General features: G+C 41.2%; 1 protein-coding gene across 1 annotated transcript in view; it reads right to left on the bottom strand.

Annotated features, from left to right (window-relative positions):
- Positions 1-27,351, bottom strand: part of ARMH4 (armadillo like helical domain containing 4) — a 111,347-nt gene that overhangs the window by 67,205 nt on the left and 16,791 nt on the right. The window contains exons 3-5 of the mRNA XM_059695060.1: positions 26,642-26,896; positions 24,269-24,481; positions 3,834-4,091 (exon numbers count right to left, since the gene is read on the bottom strand). Coding sequence (XP_059551043.1) covers positions 3,834-4,091; positions 24,269-24,481; positions 26,642-26,896 — 726 coding nt within the window. The remainder of the gene's footprint in view (positions 1-3,833; positions 4,092-24,268; positions 24,482-26,641; positions 26,897-27,351) is intronic.

Here is a 27,351-nt window from a genome sequence, read left to right as displayed (position 1 = left end):
AACCCAGGCATCAGCATTTTTATAGCTCTCCGATGTGCCACCAAGACTGAGCACCACTGGTCTGGAGGCTTTGGCCAATCTACCACTCGTTTTGTGCTGGTTACACTGGATTAAGGTTTCATTCCCCACTCTCCTCTATACTCACATTCAATTACATTAGCCCGGCAGCTTCCCTGGCAACCATTTAATCCATAGCTTAATATGTTATACATCAAAATGGCATTTGTTGCAATGAAGAGTTCTTTGAAATCTCACACTCCCCACTATCTTTTTGCTGAGCATCTTTTTTGTCTTTTTTTTTTCCTGCCACAGCCCATGTTGCACTCTATTTAAGTGTTCAGTCTTAGCTACATAGTGGTTTAAAAGAATAAGAAGAAGGAGGTCAAGGAGAAGAAAAGAAAAGAGCTGACACGTTTTAGTAGCAAGAGTGTGATTTTCTCCCAATCAAGAGCTCAGTTTCTATAAGGTCTGCACCGAAGTGTCTCAGGTTCAATTCCTGGTCTGGGCACATACCCAGGTGCAGGTTCAATCCCTGGTCAGGGTGCATACTGAAGGCAACAGATCCATGTTTCTCTCTCTCACTCTCTCTCTCTCTCCCTCTCTCCCTCCCTCCCTCCCTCCCTTCCTCCCTTCCTCTCCCTCTCCTTTCTTCTTTCTCTCTCTCTAAAAAGAAAGGATAATTGTGTGATTATCATATAACAGGATAAGAAGTAGTGTCAGTCAAGCATCTGCTCTTTGTACAGGCTCTCATCAATACATTTAAAAATGAACTTATTAGATCAGAAAAGAAATTGATTCTGCACACATGAATAAAGAGCTTCCTGTAAGATACTAGCATGTTACCAATCAATCCATCCACCTCACCTACAACATGGAACTTTCTCTCCTGATTCTCTCTATCTTGACGAGACAGTTCACTCCACAATCAAAAACTGAGCTCTCTCTTTCCAAAGCTTTAGAGGCAATATGTCTGTGACAGTGAGCATTTGAAGCCATGGATCTACTGCATCACCTTAGAAAGTCATTCAAGTTTTCTACTTTTCTCAGGAAATTAGACTATAATCTACTCAAAGACTTTGCATTATTTTTAGCCAATGCCAGATACCCACTTCAATCTGTTCATTTTTCAATGTTTATGTGGGTTTTAGCACTTGCTTTAGAACACCATTCATATTGTAAAATAAAATATGAAAATCTATTTAAAAAACACTTAAAAATAGGAATGAAGATGATGGCCAAATTAAGTGTTATTATACTAAATAGGTTTACTTTCTAAAGGGTCTCGATGCTTGCATTTTTAATGATTCATTAAGGAAAAACTATTGAATTTTACTATGTTCACATTCTGACTACAGCTGTCATGCAACTCTACTTTCTAAAATGATGCTGCTTATGAAATACTCACTGAATCTCTATCAGTTTCTAATTTCTACTGAAACAAATTATCACAAACTTAGTGGCTCAAGACAACAAATTCATTACCTTATAGTTCTGCAGGTCAAAACCTGAAATAGGTCTTGAGGGGCTGCAATCAAGGTGTCAGCAGGGTTGTGTTCCTGCTGGAGGCTCAAGGGAAGAATCCATCCCTTGCCTTTTCCAGCTTCTGGAGGCAGCCAGCATTCCTTGGCTCCTGGCCACATCACTCGGACCTCTTCCTGTCATCACATCTCCTTCTCTGACTCTGACCCTCCTACCTCCCCCTTCTAAGGACACTTACGATATACTGGGCCCACGCAGGTCATCCCGGATAACATCCCCGTCTCAAGGCCCTTAATTTAATCACGTCAGTATAGTTCTTTTTGCCAGGTAAGGTGACATAGTCACAGAGCCCAAGGACCAGGACACAGACATCTTCGGGGAGCCTACCACAAAATTCATCACAAGTAGGGAGGGGGGTTTTCCTTTATTTCATCTAATCTGAGAGAATTTAGGATACTGTATCAATTAATATTGATCCAGAAGTTTTTGCTGGTTTTGAGTTATGAGGAGATACTCCTGACACTCCAAGGAAAAGTTAATGAGCTGGTAAAATTTCAGTCCCAGACACTACTCAAACAGTCTTCCCACAACAGGGAAAAAAACAGCTTGAAAGGTTTGTTCCTTGTTTCAGTTCCTAGAAACAGTACTAAAAACACGTGGACAACATGAATTTGTCAGAAAAAGAAGTGACAGCAAAAGGTAAGACACATTTAGGAAAACAGTAACTTATTATAATATGAAAAAGTCTGAAATAACACAAATGTCTTTGTCAACCCGTGTGTATGCACCATGCTCTTTCAACCCTCCAATGCCTTTGTGCATACTCTTTCGTTGGCCTCCTTCCCCTGCACGCTCTCTCTTATCTACTCATCCTGCAAGTGACAGCTCTGCTCACTCGCAGCTAATATAAATAACCCCCTTCTACATTTCTGCTCTGCCCTCTTATAACCTACTTTTCCTATAGAAACCCTCCCTGCACTGAAACCTTTATGAGATGGCTCTGCTCTAATCAAGAAAAGGCACTGCCTTGTTTTTCTTTGTGTTCCAAATGCCATGCAAAGTTCCAGGAACACAGTAGGTGCTCAGTTAGGTTTGTTAGAAAAAGAAATCAACCAAATCTAAAAGACGGCTCATCACAAACTTCTATAAAGGCGAAAAGATGACTTTAAATATCCTCGTGCATGTTTCTTTAGTTCTAGCGATTATGAAAAGGATTGCTTCTGAGATTACAGACCTTTAAAGGTTTTACCAATTCCAGTTTGAGCTTTAAAAAAAAGAGAGAGCTTATTTTAAGCTGCCCAATCTTGTGATAAACAGACACTGGGACTTTCCCATTCCATACTCATTTGAATGCACTCACCCTTTCTCACCACTGATCTAACAGAGTTTTCATAGGAGGTGAGAAGAACAATCTTTAAGAAATAAGAAGTAATAGGATTCTAAATTAGAAGTTTCAACCAGGCATCAAGACACACTAGTATGATATCCAGAGTAACATCCCTGACCAACATCCACTTTTTCAATGAAATCCCCCAAAAGTAGTTATATGACTCTTAAACCTAACCCCTGCTACACTGAAGACGGTCAATGGAACGGGCTGCTAGGACAAAGGGAATTTCTTTGGAGAAGTCTCTTTGCCTCAGGTCAAGAGAGTGAGGCCTCAAGGAGTCACCCAAACCTTAGTAGTGTCTCTTCCAAAAACAAAAACAAACAAACAAACAACAAAAAAAAAACAAGAGAAGACAGACAGCAGAGCTTCCCTGACAGGGAAGAGAGTGCCAAGTGGGGGTCAGCCTGCACCCACAGGGTCTCTCACATAAAATGCGGCCACAGCCACACACAAGAGAGAGTAAGCAAGGGGTTTCTGGTCAGACACTGACTGCTAAAATGATACTGTCTGACAATGGAACGCCACCACAAGAGTGAACAGAAAAGTCTCTGGACTCAAATTTCGCCTCGGGAGTATATTCTACAAGGACAAAGGGTGACTGACTACATGACTCTCTGACTCCAGACCATTCACACTGCTTGTTAAGTGTGCTGGTTACACACACTTCCTCCCCATTGGGAAGTCCTCCCAAAGCCCAGAGCTGTCCTCCAGCTGGGAAGGAAAGATGGAATTCCTTCCAAAGATCAGGGAACCATGCTCTCAGTGAGCAGGTGGAGACTGTGTGGAGCCTGGTGATTTAAGAGCATTAAATATAAACATGTCGAAGAAAAAAACTACCACTTTCCCCCAAATGAACAGCCCATCGACATAAACAGAAAGTTCACTCTGCTCCCTAATCAATGTCGCCTTAGAAAAGTAAAAGGAGGGGAGGGAGCAGGGAAAGGGAAACACCCCGGACTCTTACCCAGGCCCTGATTCTGCTGCTCCCACTCGAGGGCATCTGGCACCGGGTAGGTGACTCCCTCCAGAAGGTCCCTGCTTTCCTGCTCTAAGTCAGGCTCCTGGGAGGTGACACCAGGGAGAGTGAACCCACGCAGCTCAGTGTCACCACCCAAGCTCTCATCCAGGGAGTCTGCATCTTTATCCTCTTCATCTTCCTCCTCGTCTTCCTCTTCTTCATCCTCCTCCTCCTCATCCTCTTCATCCTCATCTTCTTCTCCCTCTGGACAAAGAGAAATTAATGATAAAGTGACTGCGAATGAATCTTTTCAATGACCCAAATGCTATAAAATAAGCCTGCTTGGCCTGTGAACACAAACTGTATAGCCAAGTTGAGCAATGTGAGTTTTGTGGAATTTTGTGCCCATCTTTTTTTAAAATTGTTCTATTGAATTTATTGGGGTAACATTTTTACTAACACTATGTAGGTTTCAAGCACATAATTCTATAATGCATCATCTGTATATTGTACTGTGTGTTCACCACCCCAAGTCAAGTCCTCTTCTATCATCACTAATCCCCCCGTTACCCTCTTTTACACCCCCTACCCCTCTTCCCCTCTGGTAATCACCATACTGTTGTCTGTGTTTATGATGTTTTGTGTGTTTTTGGTTTAATCTCTTCATTTTCACTCAGCCCCCCAACTCACCTCCTCTCTGGCAACTGTCCATCTGTTCTCTGTATCTATGAGTCTCTTTCTATTTTTTTCATTAGTATATTTTGTTTATTAGATTCCACATATAAGTGAAATCATATGGTATTTGTCTTTCTCTGAGTGGTTTATTTCACTTCGCATAATACTCTCCAGATCCATCCATGCTGTTGCAAAAGGTAAGATTTCCCTCTTCTTTTACAACTGAGTGGTATGCCATTGTATAAATGTACCACAGCTTTTCTATCCACTTATCTACTGATGTGTGCCCATCATTCACCTACATTTTAAACTTCTTAAATCACAGTTTTGTCAGATAATTATTATGCATCATGTTTATTTGTCATCAAAGTTCAGGTAACATGAATTTTTATTAGTTATATTTATATTTACTAGGGTAGGAAACAACCTCTTCCTGTTTTCTGGAGGTCATTAAAGATTTATCCTTCGGAAAGCACACTAAAATGCTAACAGAATTTAAAAGGAGCATCCCAATCCCTTTATATCTGATAACTAGAGGCCTGATGCACAAAATTTGTGCAAGGAGCTCGGCCCTCGCAGCCGCGGTGGCTGCCTTGGCCCTCACAGCCCCAGCTTCCTCCAGAAGATCATCTGGCTGTCTGGTCTAATTAGCATATTATGCTTTTATTATTGTAGATACTAAACAAGAGAATTCATTATTTTGGCACAATTGTCTTTTCATTCTCCTTCTGCATCAGTGAGCAGAACTCACAATCATGTTAAGTGAGAGGTACCTACATCCACTCCTGAAACTGTTCTCTGTACAGGAGTGACCCACGAAATGGAAACAATTACCTCAATGTTCCAGTCCAACCCAGGAGGAATTGGGAGATGGGATATTGATTAAGGACACTCAGAAAAGCAACATGGTTGAAAATCATTTTCGCTACTATCATCACAAGAGTTACAGTCACGTTTGTCATTTTCAGTGCTTCAAATGGGGTAGGTTTAGGGGACATAAGATCTCCATTTCATTTTGTTTCACCAACTTTAATGTTCTAGGAATGCTGTGGGCCCCACGCTCACCGTGGATGGACCCCTGGAGCCACCAAGGAATGCCGAGACTCTCTGCTGCTTCCAGGCAGTTTTCCCCACACAGATCCCTTCTCATCCATCATGTACAGGGTTTGGTTTGGTTTGGTTTGGGTTTTTTACTTTTAAAAAACTTTGCATCTAATATTTTTCATTCCTATCCTATAACCGATCTCTCTCTCTGATGCCTTACCCCTCAGGACATTCCTCCAGCAGCTATCTCCTCTCTCTCCTGCACCATCAGTCTCCCTCCCTCACTTCAACCAGACGTTCCCCATCAACCTACAAGCAAATTCTAACAGATCCTATCTTAAGCACCTACCCTTGACCTCGTATCTCCCTTCCATGGCCCCCCACCCCCAGTGTCCCTCTCCTTTTCAAATTTCTTGTAACAGTTATAGAGAAAACAGGGCTGCCACTGTTTCAAAAATTCAACACATATTTGTCAAGCACCTAGTTCCAGGCACTAGGCATACAGCAAGGATGTCTCTGCCTTCGTGGAGCCGATCTGACGCCTGAAGGGACATACCGCAAACAGACAGATAGAGGACATAAATTACACCCCAACTGAAACTGGCAGAAAGATAGAAAAGACCAGGTGCTCTAGTTTTGATGGGAGATCGGGGAAAGCTTTTCTGATAAGGGAAAGTCTAAACAGAAATCATACCAAAATAATGAATTCTCTTGTTTAATTTAGGTCAATTTAGGAAGCGCATCCCCAGCCACAGGAAGCAGAGGGAACAGCAAGGGCAAAAGTCTTGAGGCAGATGTGTGCTTGTATGCAGAGAATGGCTAAGACTGGGCTGGGGTGGGGGGCAGGAAGGGACAGAGAGAATCTAGGAAATGAGGTGGGCGGGGGAGGCAGGGGCCAGGTCTGACATATGTTTATAATGAATGACTCTGGCTGCAGAGTGGAGAACAGGCTATGTCAGAGCAAGAGACAAAGCAGGAGACCCATTAGGAGGCTATTCCAAAACCTGGGGGTAGAGGATGGTGCTCTGGACAAGGGTGTAGTTCTGGATGTGGGGAGAGGTGGTCTGATCTGGGATGTAATTTGAAGGTAGAGCCCTGCTGATGATGACAATGTGGAATGTGGCAGGAAGATCCCACTTTACCAAAACTAGGGACTAAAGGATAAAGAGCAAAATCAAGAATTTTATTTGAGCCCAGCCAGTGTGGCTCAGTGGTTAAGCATTGACCAATGTACCAGGAGGTCACGGTTCCATTGCCAGTTTGATTCCCAGTCAGGGCATCAGTTGTAGGCTTGGCATGGGTATGAGATGTGCAGGAGGCAGCTGATTCTTTCTCATCATTGATGTTTCTATCTCTCTCTCCCTCCCCCTTCCTCTCTGGAATCAATAAAAACATAGTTTTTTAAAAAAGAATTTTATTTGAGACAGTGATGGCTATGCCTACGACCTCCAAGTGGAAGTATTAGAAGCCCAGGAAAGATCAAAGCTAGAGATAAAAATCTAGGAGTCATCTATTAATAGATAATATTTAAAGCCTTAAGACTGGCTGAGATCACCAAGAGAATGAGTGTTGGGAGGCAGGGAAGTTGATAGAGAAAAATGGTCACTGGCTTATCGAACATTTAGAACTTGGCCAGCAGAGGGCGATCCAGCAAAGGAGACAGAGAAGTGACTGCTGTGCGGGAGGAAAACCAAGAGAGAGTGGTGTCAGGGAAGCCAAATGAATAGAACAGCTGAGAGGCCGAGTAAGACCCTGAGAACGTCCATCTGGCTTTGACAGTACCTCTGCCTTTGACCTTGTGGAGGTCATTCGTGACCTTGACAAAAGTTGTTTCCGTGCAATCGTAGGGACAAAAGGAGGGCTGGATTTGAAAAGGATATTAGAAAAAACTTAGTAGATACAGCAAATATAACTCTACAAGAAATTTGAAAAGGAGAGGGATACGAAGGGGCCGCTGAAGAGATGTATGAGGTCAAGGTTCAGTGCTTAAGATAAGAGCTCTTAGAATGTGAATGTAAGCTGATGGGAAGATCTGGTAGAGAGGGGGCTGATGGTGCAGGAGACAGAAGAGACAGGAATGTCCTGAGGGGTGAGGCATCAGAGAGAGGGCGGTCACACACGTGAACTCGGTGCCACGCACACTTGCTGTGTCATTCTGAAAGGTGACTGAATGTTGGTGCCTCAGCTGCCTCGCTGTAAAACGGATTCCGACCCCACAGGGCTGCTGTGAGGATGGCATTAGTTGATATACAAGGTATTTACAACACAGTGGCCCATCCATAAGGCTGGCGGCCGCCTTGCTATTACTGCGAGGGGATGGGGGCCAGGGCACAGCTGCTCCAGGTGCCTCCTCCTCCGCAGCGGCACAGCGGGCAGCTGGGCAGGTCTGGTGAGGGGAGTGTGTGAAAGTGACCCTCATATTGCTTGTATTTTTCTCAGTCAAATAAAACAGCTGGAAAGGGAAAGAGAAATGTTGGTGATCTGAGGCGAGAGGAGAAAAGTGTGAAATAGTCATCTTGAAAAATGCGTGAGTAGATTCTCCGGGGATATGTGGTCGAACTACGAGGCTACAGGCCCCCCTAAGATGAGACAAGGTAAATGTAAAGTGAGGCAGTGAAGATGGTTGTGTGGTTTTCTGCAGCCACATTCAGCTGCCTGGGTGCAGACATGGGTGGAGGGGTGGAGTCGGCAGAGAGATTTAACCAGTGGCAAATTTTGCTAAAAGAGCTCATTTGGGGACGGGTTGGAGACAGAAGTAGCTGATTGAGCGTGAGGCGAGTGATTGTAAAGATGGACCAGGCAAAGGCACAAACTCTCAGCAATAAGATGAATAAGAACTGGGGTCTAATTTAACATGGTGACTACAATTATCAATACTGTATTATATACTTGAAAGGTATTAAGAGAGTGGATCTTAAATGTTATCGGTACCCAAAAAAAAAGGTAATTATGGGAAAAGATGGAAGTTAACTAACCTTATTGTGCTAATCACTGTGCAGTACATACATGTATCGAATCACACTGTACACTGTACACCATAAACTTACCTATGTTACATGTAAATATGTGAATAGAGCTGGAGGGGAAAGACTGACAGGCCAGGAGGAGGAGGTTTGATAGAGAAAAAGCAATGGGGTCACTGGATTGTGGAGAAAACTACCACCAAGACCACTTGATGGCTTTGCTGACCTTCCTCCTGCAGACAGAAATTGGTCATAAGCTAAAATATATTAATTTTTAAAGCATCATAAAATCGTTTTTAGTTACCTTTCCTCTCCACAAACCGAAGAGGGTTGTACCTGACCGGGAACACAAAGGCAAAGCCAGAGCTCGGAGCCCTGAGTGGCAGCTCTCCTCACTGAACCACTGTCTTCTGACCACTACCACCCCACGGACAACTTCCACTTCGTCCTCAGTGTGTTAGGTTAACTCACTTCTGGGTGTATAGCCAAAGGAAATGAAATCATTATTCCAAAGGATAAAATGAACTCCCATGTTCATAGCAGCACTATTCACAATAGCCAAGATATGGAAACAATCCAAGTGTCCATCAATGGAGATATATATATCTATATACCACATGTGTATTATAATGTACCTATATGTATATTAATGTGTATATTATTCACTCTTTAAAAAGAAGAAAATCTTGTAATTTGCAACATGAAAGGCATTACGCTAAGTGAAGTAAGTCAGACAGAGAAAGAAAAATACTGCATGCTGTCACTTATATATAGAATTTTTAAAAAAGTCTAACTCATAGAAACAGAGAGTAGAAAGTGACTGCCAGGGACTGGGAGGTGGGAAAATCGGGAGAGGTTGGTAAAAGGTACAAACTTTCAGCTATAAGATGAATAAGGTCTGAGCATCTAATGTAAAACGTGGTGACTACCGTTGATAACACCATATTGTATAGTTAAAATGTGCTGAGAGCAGAACTTCATGTTCTCACAAAATAAAAGGTAAATATGTGAGGCAATGAGTGTGTTAATGCAATGGTGGAAATCCTTTCACAATGTACGCATATATCAAACCTCCACAATGTACACGTTAAGTATCTTACACATTTATTGTCAAGCACAGCTCAATAAAGATGGGAACAAATCAAGTTCAGAGCTAATAAAAGCAATGCAAAAGTCATCTCACTCCATCCTTTTGCATCCTGAAGAGAGGGCAGCACCTGAGCAAGCCTAGGCCAACAAACGGTGATGTGATTTGGAGGACACTGCTTCAGTCAACCTGTGTCATGTGTCGTAATCTCCCCCACACTCACCCACCACGGGAGCGCCTTCCTTCTCTTCCTCCCCGCCCTGAAAGGCCTGACAGGAGACTCAAACTCCAAGTCAGACAATAAACCCGGGGAGTTCTCTCTCCAGAAACACCCTTTCAGAAGACCCCTGACTGACAGCCGTTTCCTCGCCCATAACAATACTTTGTACGTCCGTGGGGCTGTTCTTCTAAGGAGCTCAGGTAAATTGTAGGCATCATCTGCCAAGCTTGCAGTGTTGGCTCGACGGAGAACAAGGGTATGAGCTCTGTTTTACTTACAGCCTACTTCGCTGCTGATATAACTAATTGTCTTGGGTGCTCAAGCATCATAGCACAGCCTCCAACAGGTTTGCTAAACCTGGAATTTTTGACTATAGGTCAGGCCTTTTTTCTTTATTTATTGCAAACATTTCTGCCTGAGGTACCAACACCAAGAATTTTAATTTTGTTCAGGTCCCGGGCCATGGGTTAACTCCCAACAAAATCAGTAGAAGATATGGGAGGAAATTTGCCTTCTGATCCCAGCCTGAGTGATCTCACCAAGTCTGGTTGCCATTTAAAAGGCGGTTCCCACCGAAGGTGTTCCGGTTTTCTCATTCCACTTTCTAAATCTGATTTTGATATTTGTAGATTCCCAGAAGGGACAGAAATAGTGGCTAGCATTCCCACGGTATTACTAACGGGTCAAAGGGGAACCCTTGGTGGAGACCATGTCATCTCCACAGTGGGAGCTGGAGGAACCCCAGGAGCAATACTTGCTCCCCAACATAACCGGGCCGACAAGAAGACTAGGATCCCTCCTGTACTTTCCGCCTCTTTGGAACTGCAAGGACTCCTCTGAACCCTTGTCTTCTGCCTGTTCATTCAGGATGGCATGAAAAGAGACAAGAGGCGGGGTGGCCCCGCTGGGTGGAGGCTGAGCATGCATTAGCCTCCCTCCCACTATCCCTCGAAAGGGAATGGCTGTGACATTTCTAAAAGAAGAAGTTGCAATGTGTTTTCCTGGGAACCCTTACACCCATATAACCAAAAGCTACTGTAGCAAGGTTTCCACACATAAATAGTGACTAAAGCACTAGAAATAGCTTTTATTCTCCAGATTTTTTTTTTTTTAACTTGGGCATCAAATTGGGCACAAAGCTTAAAAGCCAAAAAAGAAAAAAATTAAAGTGACTCTCCAGCAGATGGCGCTCTGGGATCACAAGGGGTTGAGGAACCCTGGAAGTTTCTGAATAATGACAAAGTTCAGCAGCCCACACAGTTAAGCTGACTTAGAATTTATAGGCGTATATTATGTTTCCAACATCTTAAATATTCCTGCCAGCTAAGTGTTTTCCCATTTTTACCATGTAATATTAGATATATACAAAAGGAAAGATATACAACATGTATGTTATTAAACTTAATACTGAAATAAACCCCAGAGAACTCACCATTTAACTTCAGAATTGGAGTATTACTAATGCTGTTGCCTGTCTTTGCATATTCTCCCATCATCTTAACCAACTTCTTCCCCTTAATGCCATAAAAATATTACTGGATGTTCTTTTCTGGGACTTTTTTTCCACTTGGATTTGTGGTTTTAAGTTTCACACATCTTGTACAAAACACTGGTTGTTTATTGCACACTAATGTATGGTATTCCGTTATGCACATTTGTCACTATTTATTTCTTTATCCTCAGGTCAGTAAATATTTGGGCTATTTAGTTGTTGCCAATCTTTTCGTGTTATGTATAGTGCTTCTCTGAACTCTTACAGACGATCTCTAGTGTATCTATCAAGAGCTTCTCCAGAGTGTATTCCTAAAAATGTAACTGCTGGGGTAAGTGTTCAATGCTCTAAATAATGTCTAGATAAATTTCCGTAGCTCCACATCCTCGCCAACCTTTGATCTTGTCAAACATTAATTTTTTTAATGCGGTGTGTATAAAATACGTCGCTGTAGGTGTAATTTGCATTTCTCTAATACTTCTGAAGTCAAGTATCTTTTAATCATATGTTTGTGTCACTCAGTAATATGCCTAGTCATATGTTTGCTCCTTTTTCTTTTGGGTTGACTGTCATCTCCTATTGATTTTTTAAAATATTCTTATTGATTTAAAGAGGAAGGGAGAAGGAGGGAGGGATAGAAACATCAATGATGACAGTCATTGATCAACTGCCTCCTGCACACCCCCTACTGGAGATCCAGCCCGCAACCCAGGCATGACCAGGAATCTAACCATGACCTCCTGGTTCATAGACCGATGCTCAACCACTGAGCCATACCTACCTGGCTGATTTTTTTTTAGTTCTTTCTATTCTAGACACAGATCCTTTATTAGTTATATGTATTACAAGTATCTTCTCTAGTTTTAGAAGTTGTACTTCACTACCTTTCTCATATCTTTTAGTTCTAATAGAGCTGAATTTGTCAATATTTCCTTTTATGGTTAGCAATTTTTGTATCAGAAATTTTGAAAATTCTTCTGTATTATTAGTTCAGAAATATATGTTATAATTTTCTCCAATTTCTAAGTTTTGTCTTTCACATCTGTTTTTAAACCATATGGAACTGATTTTCGTGTCTCGTGTTACATTCAATCTGATTTATTTTCCATATGGACAACCAATTTTCCCAGACAATTATGAAAAAAAAGGGCTTGCCCCTCAGCTCTGCAGTGCCATCCCTATCATATGTCAAGGACACCTACAGGAGTGTCTGTTTCAATGCTTTTTATTCTGTTCCACTAATCATTTTCATTATCCCTGTCCATGACCACATTGTCTGAATATATACAGAAATAGTGAGAGTTTTCTAAGTCTTACTATCTTAGTAGTGCACTGGCTATTTGGGGGGCTTTTGCTCTTCCATACACATTTTACAAAAAGTTAGTCAACCTGCTATGAAATAATGAAATGGAAAAATAAAATCTTATTTTTATTATGTCAGTCCTTCTATTTTCTTTGGGGATCTTTTGCTTTTACAGCTTAAGGTGGAGGCTGTTTAGTTCATTAATTTCCAGGCTTTATTCTTTTCTAATAAAAACTTTGAATATCTAAATATCTCCCTTTAAACATCCCTTTACCTTCTTCTTACGACTTTTGATATAATAGTTCACTATGATTCAGTTCTAATTATTTTTATTTTCTACTATGATTTTTGTTTTGATCCATAACTTTTTTTTAAAAGGTATGGAACAATTTATCTTTTTTTTCCCTAACTGAATTGAACAGCAATCAGGGAATGTGGCCGGCATGTATCAATTCTGTGAAATTTATTGCTTTATGGACAAGTACATAATAGTTTTTGCAAGTATTTAATGTATGCCTGAAGATAATGTTTGTTCTGTAATGGCTGGGTACAGTATTTTATATATGTCCATTAATGCATTTTGTCTTAAATTTTATGTTTGAAAACTTTAGCAAATTAAATTCAATACATAAAAAGGACTATGCATCATGAGCAACTGGGTTTATCCCAGAAACACAAAGCTGCTTTAGCATTTGAAAATCAAACTTTGTAATGCACCATATTCACAGAAAAACCATATCATCATCTCAAAAGGTGCAGAAAAAGAGATGCAATAAAAGCATTTGAAAAAATCCAGTATCAACTTAGGACCAGAAAGCAACTTTTAAAAGAAGTTCTAGCAAACTAGAAAAAGGAGGAAACTCCCTCAAGCAGACAAAGACATCTACAAAAAAACCCACAGCCAGCATCAGATTTAGTCCCCTTGTACTTACTGTCACTATTGATATATGAATTTGTTCTCTTATTTGTCCTGCCTTTTCTGTGCTTTTCTTTCATGTCGTCCCACTTGTTTCTTTGGCTGTACTCTTTATGATGCCTTCAAATTTATCTTCCAGGTCACCAACTTCTTATTGCATACTTAACCATTTAGTCACTGAGAGTTTCCACATACACCCCGCCCCCCCCCAACAATTATATTTTTTTATGTTTTGTTTCGTTCTTTTAAAAAATCTACTGGATCGTTTTTGTTAGACTCTTATGACTTGCTCATTTTTGTGATTTCATCTTGTATTTCTTTAAACCTTTTATACATGATTATTTTATACTAGAAGCCTGGTGCACAAAAATTTGTGCACTCGGGGGGTCCCTCAGCCCAGCCTATGCCCTCTTGCAGTGTGGGACCCCTCAGAGGATGTCCACCCCAGTGGGGACCCTCACCCCATGGAGGTTTGGCCAGCTTGGTTGAGGGGCTGATGGCTGTTTTCAGGCTGGCCACACCCCCTTTAGGGTGGGGGGTCCCCACTGGGGTGCCTGGCCAGTCTGGGTGAGGGGCTGAGGGCCGTTTTCAGGCTGGCCAAGCACCCTGGCGACGTAAGCTCCCAGCCTCTCTTTTTTTTTCTTTCTGAGATTTATTTACCTTCTATAATTGAAACTTTGTTGCCTTTAGCGGAGGCCTGCGAAAAGCTTGGCTTCTTCCATCGCCAGGGACAACCCACTCCTGCTCGCTCCAGCTCCGTGGCCACGGCCGGCTGAAAGCAGGTATCTGGGGTTTATTTACCATCTATAATTGAAACTTTGTTGCTTTCAGTGGAGCTCAGAGCCGAGCCGTGGCAGGTGGGGAAGCTTGGCTTCCTCCACCACTGGAACAAGCAAGCCTCCTGCTCACTCCAGCTCCATGGCTGCCGGCCACCATCTTGGTTGGGTTAATTTGCATATAGTCGCTCTGATTGGCTGGTGGGCATGGCTTAAGGCGTAGCGAAAGTATGGTCAATTTGCATGTTTGTCTTTTATTAGTATAGGCTTCTATTCTAATAGCATTAGTATCTAAGGTCTTAGGTAGGGAGTAAGCCAATCAATTGTTTGCCTTTTCTGCTGACTCGCAGTCGTGGCTGTTTGTTCCTTGTTTGCTGATATTTTATTACAAGCTTATATTTGCTTGGTCTTTATCTGTGGAAAACCAATGGATCTCAATTGGGAATGATTTTTTTCCAAAGAGGATTTAATTTACTTCTGTAGGAAGTCAAGTTGTGATACAAGCTTGGAATTACTTTATTCCTCTTTAAAAGACACAGGCTTAATGTGGGAATTTCAATCCAGGTCCCTCTTTTTGCTACTCACCCAAGGGAAGGCTCCTGATATTACCATTTCTCCTCGAGCCCCTTTACATTTCCAGTTTGCTTACATCTTATAGTTCATTAGAGGCCTGGTGCAAGACATTCGTGCATGGGGGTGGGGGGAACCTCAGCCTGGCTTGTGCCCTGTCACAATCCGGGACCCCTCAGGGGATGTCCTTAGTGCTGCCTCGGAGGCAGGAGAGGCTCCCGCCACCACCGCTGCACTCGCCAGCTGTGAGGAGCCCAGCTTCTGGCTGAGCGATGCTCCCCTGTGGGAGCACGCTGACCACCAGGGGGCAGCTCCTGCATTGAGCGTCTGCCCCCTGGTGGTCAGACCAGTTATTCTGCCGTTCAGTGATTTGCATATTAGCCTTTTATTATATAGAATCCCTTGGGTTTCAGCTCACATTTGAGATGGGTCAAGCTAAAAAGTGCAAGCTCATTCATTAAAACATATGTTTTACCCAAGATCTATTCATTTTGCCATGGTAGGTTCCCTCATGTGCCCAAACTACAGAATCGAACAGTGACCTCCTGGTTTCAACCTTGGAGCTACACCCACTGGGCCAAATAACGTGCCTCCAAAAGCACCCATATCGTCTGCATTTGAAGTGCATCCAACAAGCTGAGTAAGAGCCCTTATTGGCTTTTCAAATTTCACTTTCAGATTCTCCAATTTCAAACACTCATAAGAGCATCTGTAATCTGGGGTGCATTTTAAAATTAGATAACATCTCAAGTGTTACTGTTCATTACATATTCTGCTTTAAACATTTCTGTTCATGTATTCAGTTCTCTCTTTTTTAAATGCCTCCTCACCGTGATTTTTTTTAAAACCTCCTATATTAATACATACAAATTTCGTGAAAACTTCTTACTGAAATTTAAACTTCCCATGAGCTCTATGATACTATATATAATAAATAGGAACTTTCTCCATTCTAACCTTTACAATATTTAAAAGGTACATGCATGAGAAAATAAAAAAGCTTGAGACAAGATAATCTGTTCACTTCAAACACCAGTTGCAAAATGTTTTAGATTCAGCCCACATTTCAGATAGATGTTTAAATCTTTCCTTATTTTTTTAATATTAATTCCTTTAAATTAGAGGAGTCTGCCCTGGATAACATCATCTCCTATATCTGGTTAGCAAGCGAACAAGAGCAGTGTGCATAACGACCCTCACTGGTCATGACAGAGTCCCTTTTCTGCCTCAGTGCCATATAATTGGTGTTCTCCAATAACTTCTATAAATCCCACCCCAAATCAAACTCAGTTCTTAATGGATTCAGCCCTAGAGCAATAATTGTAAGTTTTAAGGCCTAACTCCTGTTCATTAAACAACTCACTTTGGATTCAGATGACAGCCTTTCATGTATTCCCCTCCAGAAAGTAAGACTACAGCAATACTATTCTATTTCTCAAGGGAGCTATAGAGAGAAACATAAAAGCTATACTAATATTGTATCTGTAAATTCTGAACCTTACAGAGTAAACCTTTCTCTTCAATAATTTAGTAGCCTTAAAGGAATATTTGCTTAAAGCAAACATATACAGAACTTGTATATAACAATCCACATCTACTCAAAAGATAAATTATAGGTTAGTTAGGTTGACTGCCAATTTTTCAAAACTATATGTGAAAGTAGATTTCCCCTTCAAACTTCAAAACATGACTCAACTAATCCAAAATAAGATTCACATATTAATTTGTGGAAACATGTTTTTTTTATCATACCTCTGTGCATTTAGCTCCTGGAAACCAGAGATCATGTCTTATTCTTTTTGTGCCCCACCTCCCAGGATCAAGCACTGTGCCTTGCACAAAACAAGCCCTCAATATAAGCTGATTGAACAGAAATAAAATGAACAGCACTTTAATTATCTTCATCTTCAAAATAGCTAATAATTCCTTTAAGGGCTCAGGATATACTTTTTCATGTATATTCTGTATATGCTTCCAATGAGTAGATATCAACTTTTTAAGGAAAATCCACCTACATGTTTTAGTCACACTAGGGTGGGGGCTGGCCCCACAGGGAAAAATGACCTTTGTACAGACTAGCTCCAATAATGTTTCCAGAAAAGGGTCTCCCTCCTCTCACCTTGCCTTTCTTTCCCTCTCTTCCACTTTGGCTTCCCAAAGTGGGTTGAAAGAATCACTTAAGTTTATTGACTTACCCTTACCTGCCTGAGTGCAGAGGCTGGTATGGATTCCAACAAGAAAGAAATAAAATAATGTTCAACCCCACCATGGGATGCAAGCAATCTAAGCCAATTCCTATTGTCTTTCTAGCAAAATGTAACTGGGAACCACTGCTTCATTCACATTAAAAGTGCTCAAGTGCAGGCCCTAAGCAAGCACTGGATTTAACATGTAGTAACAACAAATAGGGCAAGTCAAACAGGAAGCACATCAAGTAAACAAAGTAATGCTCCTAGAACCACGTTCCCCATCACTGATCATCACTTACCCAATCAGGTGCCTACAGGCCACTTGGACACAACGAGGCAAAAAGATCTGACTCTGCCCTTACGAAGGCTTTGGAAAATTCAGCTGAGAGCACAAAATGATGGTCAATGGCTGAAGACATCCATTTTGGGTGTGTACATTCATAAAAAGAAATGACAGGCAGACGCTTGGATTCATCACCAACACTTTTTTAAAAAATCAGAATATTTTACATAAAAGTCAGAATTCTCAGCTTATCTTGGAAAAATTCTGAGATCTGGCATCACTGAGCTCACATGCTCCTCCTGGCAAGCACGCGGGAGCAGCTGCCTGGATGGGAGGGAGTGTGTGCTCCCTACTGCACCACACCCACCTGTCTTAGGTACCTTCCTTTTTGCTCACTTACATTATCTACCTGGCCCGGACCCGGGGTTGCAAGGAGAAGGTGTGAATATTTTGTTTTAACAATTAACCCTGGTGGCCCTCTTTAGGCGCTGCACCCCTGCCTGGATCCGCTGTGAAGGAGGAGAGGCAGAGGCAAAGGAAGGAGAGGGGGAAGAGGGAGAGGGTCAAAGAGCAGCAGCGATTCTCTTACAAACACATTGAACACGGAAGATGGGAAGTTCTTAGCCAGGAGGAGTAATTCGCTGCTTAAATACATCACAGAGAAAAATGAAGAGATCTCCCAGTTTAATGTAGAACAAAAAGCAGAGAAGAAAAAGAAGTTAGAGGATGAAAAACTCCAGTGGAGCCAGCAGAGGCTGGAGGCATGGAAAGCGAGAATTAAACTCTGTCACTGTTTGGAAAAGAGCAAGCCCTCAGCAGACAACTATTATTTTTTTTTTATCCCTTTCTCTCTGGAAAATGAAAAATCCAACCGTTTCTTTCCCTTTTGCTTTTGCCCAGAAAGGTTGGTAAGTGGTAATTTTTTATAAAAAATTAATACACAGTAGTACATGATTAGTGCTATATATATATATAGTTATAAATGATGCAATATTAATTATGTATTTAGTATTTAGTATGTATTTACCCAGGTCACGCATGTACTTACTACAAGGCAAGGTTTCACCTTATTCTCACACCAATATCCCTGCTTTACTCACAAGGAAAAACTGAAGTCTAAGGAAAGTACATAAGGGGATCAAGACCACACTGCTTATGCACGATGGTGCCAGGACAAGCCCGGTTATGCCTGTTTGAGACCAGCACCAGAGCTAGTGCCACCACACTGCTCGTCGCTGCAGGCGGGTCTCAGAGGCTTCATAAAGGAGGAGGAGTTTGAGCTGAACTGTTTCCATTTCTGCTTCCCATCTGTTTGACGTGAACTTCATAGCCGTCTGTTGATGGAGCAGTATAGCTGTATTATTTGCCATAGATTGTAACAAAAGGACCCTATTAGCATACAGGCGCATCTCTTGTGTGGTGGGAACAGTGTGATGTTGCCTAGATGTGAATCATGCCTCGCTTTTCACAGAAATGGGATTTCCTCTGAAAGGTGGGATGTACGTGGTGTCAATCACGAAGTGGTCTGGCTGTCCACTGCCCAGGGATTGCAGGTGTGTGCTTCAAGCAAGGAAGTCGGGACAGACAAGATACGTAATAATTGACTGCTAGTGTTTAGAATGCTTTCCATACACTTTCCAAATATACGTATATGGGGTTGGCGGGTCCCTACTCAGTGATGGACCCTGGACGAAATTTACATCCTGATCTTGGCTCTTCTATGGTGGAGGCAGGGATGGGGAGGAGGAAACAACGAGGCACTGAGAAGCCAGAAAGCCCGACAAGGTACCTGAAAAAGTTGTTCCAGTGCTTTGGGTACAGAACATATAAAACCTTCTCAGACAGAGCTTGGAATGAGGGCATGGAATGAGCCCTGGGAGCTTGTTAACTACGGTAAGATCGGAGGGGACTGTGTACCTTTTGAGCCTGATTCATTTTATGTTTCTTTTCTTTTTTCTTATTTTATTGCTTTGTGTTCCCTTGGGCTGGAGCCAAATAGTTTTAAATGTCCTACAAATTTCAGTTGAAAAATGTGAGAGTTTTCATCTGCATGAGAGTTTTAATAGGAAAGGGGACTCCAGCAGAATCCTTGAGAAAATCCAGAGGGAGCAGGGTCAGGCCCTCTGCGTACCTGGAGAACCTCCTTCTCACGCTAAAACCGTGGGAAGTTCTTTGTACTGTTTTTATAAAAGGAATTTATGTAGAACATTTTGTTTGCAGGTATCGGACAATGTAGAATGGAGGTAGAATGGCTGAAGAAGAAATGGCACTGAAGATAAATGCAGACAGAATCAATGTAAATCTTTCAGGACAAATAGAATGTCTCCAAGTGTGAACATGTGAAAATCTCATAAGGCCATTAAAATTGATGCATTGTATTTTTCTTCCAATCTTTTCCTTTGGGGATATGTATGCCTGTCCATGGTAAGGTGTCATCTAATGCCAAAACAACGTCATGTTATGAATACAGCCTGGGAAAGTACAGTTGATGATATCCTACATTATTTCATACATGGTTAAGATTTCTAATTGTTTATACTCCAAGGCAATACAATTCTCATGTTTACACTAGTAAAAGGAGAGTTATGTCTATCATTAGATTGAAACAAATCATGTATTTTTTTAAAAAAAAAAAAGCCTTAATTTTCTGCAAATATCTAAAATGTCTTTGAAATCTCCATAGCCCAGGATGTAAGCTACATGTTTGCTTCACCAGCTGCAGAAAATCCCCCACACTAACCAATCCTTTGGCCTGGGTTTCTGAACATCCCCCTCAAGACAGACATCGTGGTTTCCTATAAATGAAGTATTTGTTAATCCAAGGCTAGGTACCTGGTTGCTCTGCTACATTGAAAAACAGCCACTACTGTTACTAAAAACTATTCTTAAGAAGTAATTTATCTACCCAACAAGCTAAACCTGAAAAACCTACTTGGTTACATGTATAAAATAATCGATTGCTAGTGTTTAGAATGCTTTCCATAGTGTTGGATTCATCACCATTTATTTTCTATTATTATCAATAGAACTATGAATATACATATATATACACAAGTCTATGCACATAAACACAACACAAACACACAAAAGACTCAAAAGCATAAATATCAATTCCTTATTTCTCTAAGCGGGGGCTAAACTCTCTTTTATAATCCCTAAGTCAGTGGTTCTCAACCTTCCTAATGCCGCGACCCTTTAATACAGTTCCTCATGTTGTGGTAACCCCCAACCATAAAATTATTTTTGTTGCTACTTCATAACTGTAATTTTGCTACTGTTATGAATCGTAATGTAAATATCTGATATGCAGGATGTATTTTCATTGTTACAAATTGAACATAATTAAAGCATAGTGATTAATCACAAAGACAATATGTAATTATATATGTGTTTTCCGATGGTCTTAGGCAACCCCTGTGAAAGGGTCGTTCGACCCCCAAAGGGGTCGCGACCCACAGGTTGAGAACCGCTGACCTAAGTCCTTTTTCTGTATTTTTTTCTGTTATATTTTTCTACTTTCTACCTTGCATTTCTGTTGTTTATGTATCTGTCTTACTTCTACTAAAGTTTATGCTCCCTAAAAAGCAAGATCTACCCCCATTTCTTCTTTATTTATCTAAATCACCAAATAATTATAAAATGCACACATAGCCCTAACTGGTTTGGCTCAGTGGATAATAGTACTCTTTTCCACATCTTCCCCATTTGTATATCATTTTAGTGGCTCTGCTATTGAGACCAAATTTAATCCAAAGCATTTTCAAGAGCAAAGGCCAAACTTGTGCCCATTCTTAACATAATTAGAGTGAACATCCTTAACTTCATACTAGTAGTAGTGATAGTTCAAACTCACCACACTCTGCTTGATCTTTAATATCATATTCTACATAGCAGCACCCAGAGGTAAATCACATAAACTTGGCCTCAAGATGAGATTTTGAATGCTCCTTTTCATTCATCCATTCCAGCTGCCTTCTGAATTGAGAACTTAGATGAGAATTGAGAAAATACTTTTATAAATGCTCTCTGAAAATGAATACTGGGAAGACTCCCAAAATTGATATTTTGAATTAAAGTGCAGGTGAAAAGCAAACATTTCTCTCATAAAAATTAAATGAGTTGATTATCCTCAGTGGAGCTATTAAAGAAAAACATCTCAGAGACTTCTCCATAATTCCATTTAAAGAATGCATTTCCCAATTCATTTCTAATTGACCAATAAGAGAAAGTGACAAAACACCTTGACTTCAATACCAACTATGAGGCACCACACAGCCAAAGATATTATGCAGTCATCTGAATGAAGGCATGTTTTTCAAACAAGAATTTCTCCTGAAATTTCAAACCAAAATGTCATTTGTAAGCCTTGACAAGGATCATAATTTAGATTTTAAAAAACTGACAAAATATATTCTCAAAAAGAAGTTGGAATTGAGTTGTGTAGAAAAACTAAAACTCCAGGATAACTTCAACAAGTTAAGAAAATTCTCACACACTTCAATACAACTGCCATCATCTACTAAATTTAGAAAATTATTGCAGTTTCGCAAGTATAGATTATTCACAAATATAATTTTTCGTCTCTGATTTAATGAGCCCTGCTGGGTAAAGCTGTCATCTCTAATTCAGGTTAATTTGGGGAAAAATGGCTGTTTCCAGATGGCATTGCGAGCAGAGAGCTAATAGGAGACTGAACTCAAAGTCATACGATTTTTATCTTAATGGGAAGTGCGAGAGCTGCTAGCCTCTGAGCTCGCATTGATCCATTTCTTAAAGCAGCATTCTGCTATGGAATTCTCCACACCACTCCTACAATGCCATGTTTCTCTGTCAGAAAACTACAGTGTAACCCTGGCTGAACCACCTTCCCTGCGGTAGAGCAGTCGAAATACAAAATAACAGCACAGCCTATGTCTTCAGCGCATCAAACACATGGCTAATTTAGTGCCCCAAAGGTTGCCTGCCTTCCAGATTAGTTTAAGAAACTTGTGGCACGGCTCAGTGGTTGAGCATCAACCTAGGAACCAGAAGGTCATGGTTAAATTTCTGGTCAAGGCACATGCCCAGGTTGTGGACTCGATCCCTGGGGGGGGGGGGGGGGGGGCATGCAGGAGGCAGCTGATCAATGATTCTCTATCATCATTGATGTTTCTATCTTTCTCTCCCTCTCCCTTCTTCTCAAAAATCAATAAAAATATATTTTTTTAAAAAGAAAGAAAGTAGAAAGCTCAGCACTGCGAATCTCTGGATATTCTGCACCTCCAGCCAGGAGCTATTCACCTGCCAAAATGCTGATGAATAAAACAGCCTTAAGTCATATTCCCAGGCTTCCTGTTTGGGCAGCTGCGCTCCACACATCTGTTTCATGCTCAACGCCAGTGTCTTGGAAAGTATAATCTGGCATGAATTTCTGTCTTAACAGGGGAGAAGACTGTCTCTTTCCAAATAGTGAGACATCCTAACCAGGAGATGTTATGAATAAAACAGAATGACCCAACATGAGCAACCAGAGCAGTGTTACGAAAATACAATCCACATTAAGACTTCCATCCAAGAAAATCAGGTGGGGAAACTCAAGTTTTCCATGTAAACCAGTAGTCTCGATACAACTGCATGTGTAACTCACCCCAAGCTCTTTTACAATGTGAATGCCCGGCTGGCACGGCTCAGTGGTTGAGTGTCAACCTATGAACCAGGAGGTCATGGTTCAATTCCCAGTCAGAGCACATGCCCAGGTTGCAGCCTCCATCCCCTGGTGTGCAGGAGGCAGCCAATCAATGATTCTCTCTCATTATTGATGTTTCTATCTCTCTCTCCCTCTCCCTCCCTCTCTGAAATAAATAAAAAATATATTTTTTTAAAAAGAAAAATAATAATAAAATGTGGATGCCCGATCCCATCCCACACAACCAAATCAGAATCACTGGGAGAAGGACTCAGGCAGAGGGGTTTTTTAAAAGTTCCCCAAGGTGATGCTAATGTTCGAATTTAGTGCAGAACTACTGATCTAGACCAGGGGTCAGCTTTTTTAGTAAAGGGCCCTGTTGTAAATATGTTAGGCTATACATATATGTGGGCATTCAGTCTGTCCCAACTACTCACTGCTGCTCTGGCACCAAAGTAGCCACAGACACTACATAAATGAGCATGTGTGGCTGTGTTCCAATACAACTTTCTTTAGGAACACTGAAAGGTGAATTTTATATCACTTTTCCATGTCGCAAAATGTTATTCTTCTTTTGATTTTTTTACAATCACAAAGATCTGGAAACAGTCCAAGTTCCTATCAGTAGATGAGTTGATATACACAATGGAATACTAGGCAGCAGTAAAAGAAAAAAGAAAAAAAAAGAACCTCTTACCCTTTGAGATAACATGAAGGGACCTGGAGAGTATTATGCTAAGCGAAATAAGCCAGTAAGTGAAAGACAAATAGCACACGATCTCGCTCATATGTGGAATCTTATGAACAAAATAAACTGGCAAACGAAATAGCTCCAGAGACATGGAAGCATGCAACAGACTGACGATCCTCAGAGGGTGGGGAAGAGATTAACCAAGGAACTTACAGCATACATGCATAGCCCATGGACACAGACAATAGTGCAGCGAAGGCCTGGGGAGGGGGCGTGGGGAGGGAGGGGGTTAATGGGGGACAATATGGGACATCTGTAATAAATTCAATAATAAAGATAAAAAATTTAAATAAATAAATAAAAATTAAAATGCAAAGACCATTCTCAGCTTGCAGGCCACACAAAAAAAAACAACAACAACAAAACAAAAAAAACAGATGGCAGGCCACATTTGCTGGGCCGTAGTTTACTGACCCCTGATCTACCCTGCAGGTTGAATCCACGTCTTACTCTTTTCTCAAAACATTCAATTTGTCCTAGGAAAGATTCCCTTCAAAGCATGGGTACCTTCAGATTCAAGTTGGTCCAGGCCATACGGGGCAGCTGTGTTAACACGGCTAACGGAGGGAACACCGGTTCTTCTCTCCGAGGATGCCTCAGAATCAGAAAGTGCTGGGGCGATGCTGGGTGCCTCCTCCATTATTCCAGGGGGTGTCACTGGAGAGCCCAAAACTGGTGTGAACAACTCCTCTTTTGGCCCTGTGACTGTGTCCATTAGGTCTGCCAAACACAAGAGACAGGACTTGACCCAGAGATGATCATTTTGGGAAATGTACACATGTGTTTTTACTTTCTAAGCAAGAAGTGATTAATGACACTTAAACCAGCTCCCCCTTCCCATGCTGCATCAGCCCAGTGACCCAAGGCAAACACTTTATCTTGCAGGAAAATATACTGTCTCCAATCAGAAACTGGTTTTTAAATTTCAGTCTCCCATTTATTCTATTGACAATATTATGGGTTTAATTTATTACCAAAGATTGAAAATTTCAACAAAAATTTATTAAATGGTATACCAAAGACTATTTTAAAAATCAAGTCAAAAAGTAAGAGCCTAGATCTGTGTCTGGAATCTGCTCAAGTTCAAAGCAGCCAAATTTAGCTCCAGGACTTCCCAAATCTAAAAATTCTATGATAGTAGTATTATTTTGCAAGCCTGACTGGTCATCAGAATCTCTTGAGATAATTTTTTAATGTCAATTTCATGCTTTCCACATATCCCAACTTACTGAATCAGAATCTCCTTAGTGGTAAAGCCTGAGAAAATATTCTTAAAAGCTCCCAGGATAGTCTCACATATATTGTTGTTGGGAGTATAAATTGGTGCAATCACTTTGGAAAACAGTGAGCCGTTCCTCCTAAAGTCAGACAGTCATATACATTATGGCCCAGCAATTCAGTTCCTAAGTATATACCCAAGAGAAACTCCCACACATGCACGATGGAGAATATGAAAAAGAATACTCATGGCAGCAACGCTCGCAATAGCTAAACCTGGAAATGACCCAAATGCAAATCACTAGGAGATCCTGGAGGAAGGCTGAATGAATAAACTGTGATATATTTTCATAATGGAGTATTAGAAGCAGTCAAAACAAAAGAGCTAGAGTAAGTAAATCTTGGCCATAGAACATTAAGTAAAAAGAAAAAAAAGAAAGTAAGTTCCAAAAAGACTACCTACAGGACAATACAGTTTTTATAAAGTTAAAAAAAAAAAAAAACTAAAATTTTTAAATGTATAGTTTTAGGAGTAAATATAGATGTAATAAAACTAAAAGAAAAGGAAGTCAAGCCCAGCCAGCATGACTCAGTGGATGAGTGTCCACCTATGAACCAGGAGGTCCCGGTTCGATTCCTGGTCAGGGCACATGCCGGGTTGCGGGCTCCATCCGCTGTGAGGGTTGTGCAGGAGTCAGCCCATCAGTGATTCTCATCGTTGATGTTTCTATCTCTTTCTCCTTCTCCCTTCCTCTCTGACGTCAATAAAATATATTTAAAAAGAAAGAAGAGGAAGTCAAGGGAATGATGAACACCAGATTCAGGATGACGGTAACCGTCAGAGAAGGAAGGGGCTGAGATGGGAAGGGTCATGGCGTTACATGTAGAGTATTGATAAGGCCCTGGGGGATTTCTTGAGGGGGGGGGGGAGAATAATAGGATTAGAAGGCATTTATTACATTGTTAAAAATAACTCCGTTAATAAATAAAAGCGGGCTTTACTTGAACCAATGATGAGACAAACATATGAGACCACCCCAAAAATAATTAAATAATAATTTTGTAATTATTAAAAATTACGAATTTAAAACTACTGACAATAATTTTTGTCATCCTGATAATCACCCAAATTTGAAAACTTCACTGTCTTTAAGATATCAGAGCCTTTGAGGCCCTCCTATGGAGAAAGCAGTGTGTATACATCATTTCAAACCCTTACAATAACATTTAAGGTAGATAGGCATTATTTAAAGATGAACAAACCAAGGCTTGAAGACATTAAGAAACTTACTTGAGGCCACAATACCAATGAGGGCCACAGCGGGGATTCAAACCCGCGTGCTTGCTCTCTTGTCTCTCCCCCTTTAACAACTCCGGGCAGCCAGAGTTGTCCAACTAGGAGAGCGGTCTCGGGGAGTGAGGCCTTTCTCCAGTCCCTAAGAGAGGCCGCCAGGAGGTTTTTCTTGGGAACTAACACCTCATTGTTTCAGGCTGTGTGGCATCTCTCCAAGTAAGAGTCCGCCCACCTTCCTATTCACTCTCCAGGTGTGTGCGCGTACCCTGGTGACAGGGCCACCATCTGCCTCACTCATTCCATTGCTCATCAACCCACAGAAAAGGTCCACCCCCATCACACCGAGTCCCACTCCCTCCCTTGCAGACCTTCCACCGCGGGGGTAACTTCGAAAGACAGAGGCGCAGCTGTAGTTGGAACTGTAGTGGCCAGAGGCTCCCATCTTCTTGACAGCTGAGTAGCTCCGGGGACATCAGCCACGGCAGCGGGGACCTCTTTTCCTCCCTCGGTCTCCCCATCTCCTCTGCTCACTTGGAGGGGAGACACCTGCGGCTCCTGTGTCACCAATGAGAAAGTGGCTGCTGCCTCTGCAACAGCCGTCGTCAGCTCTGGACCGGTGGTGTCTTAAAAGAGGGGAAACGACGTTTTAAAATAGATCGAATTCCTATACCTCAAAAAGTCACTATATAATTGATACATTGCAAAAACAATCATCTATTTCAGGGGATGGGAAGGCAAAGGAGTCGCTCAGGAAGAAAATGCCAGTGAATACATGTTCTCAGGGGTAGGGAATCAATCTAAGACAGAGTTAGAGAAGTTCATGTAAAAAAGAAAAACACATAAATCTAAAACAAAATAGGAAGATCAACTAAGCTCCCTTTTATGAATTTCAACATAATCAGTTTGTTAAGAACTAAGTTATTCGCAAACATTCTCAGAAGCATTTGTTTAAATTAATTTTCATAATGGCAATTTTGAAAGTTAGCATTTTGAATTAAAGGGATAATAATTGCAATAATTAATGTTTACTGACTTTCTATTAAGGCCACACAAAAAGCTAAGTGCATGGTGGACATTA

The sequence above is a fragment of the Myotis daubentonii genome, chromosome 1 (genome assembly GCF_963259705.1).
Source record: "Myotis daubentonii chromosome 1, mMyoDau2.1, whole genome shotgun sequence".
NCBI classification, from domain to species: Eukaryota; Metazoa; Chordata; class Mammalia; order Chiroptera; family Vespertilionidae; genus Myotis; species Myotis daubentonii.
This window is presented reverse-complemented; position numbering and strand designations above follow the sequence as displayed.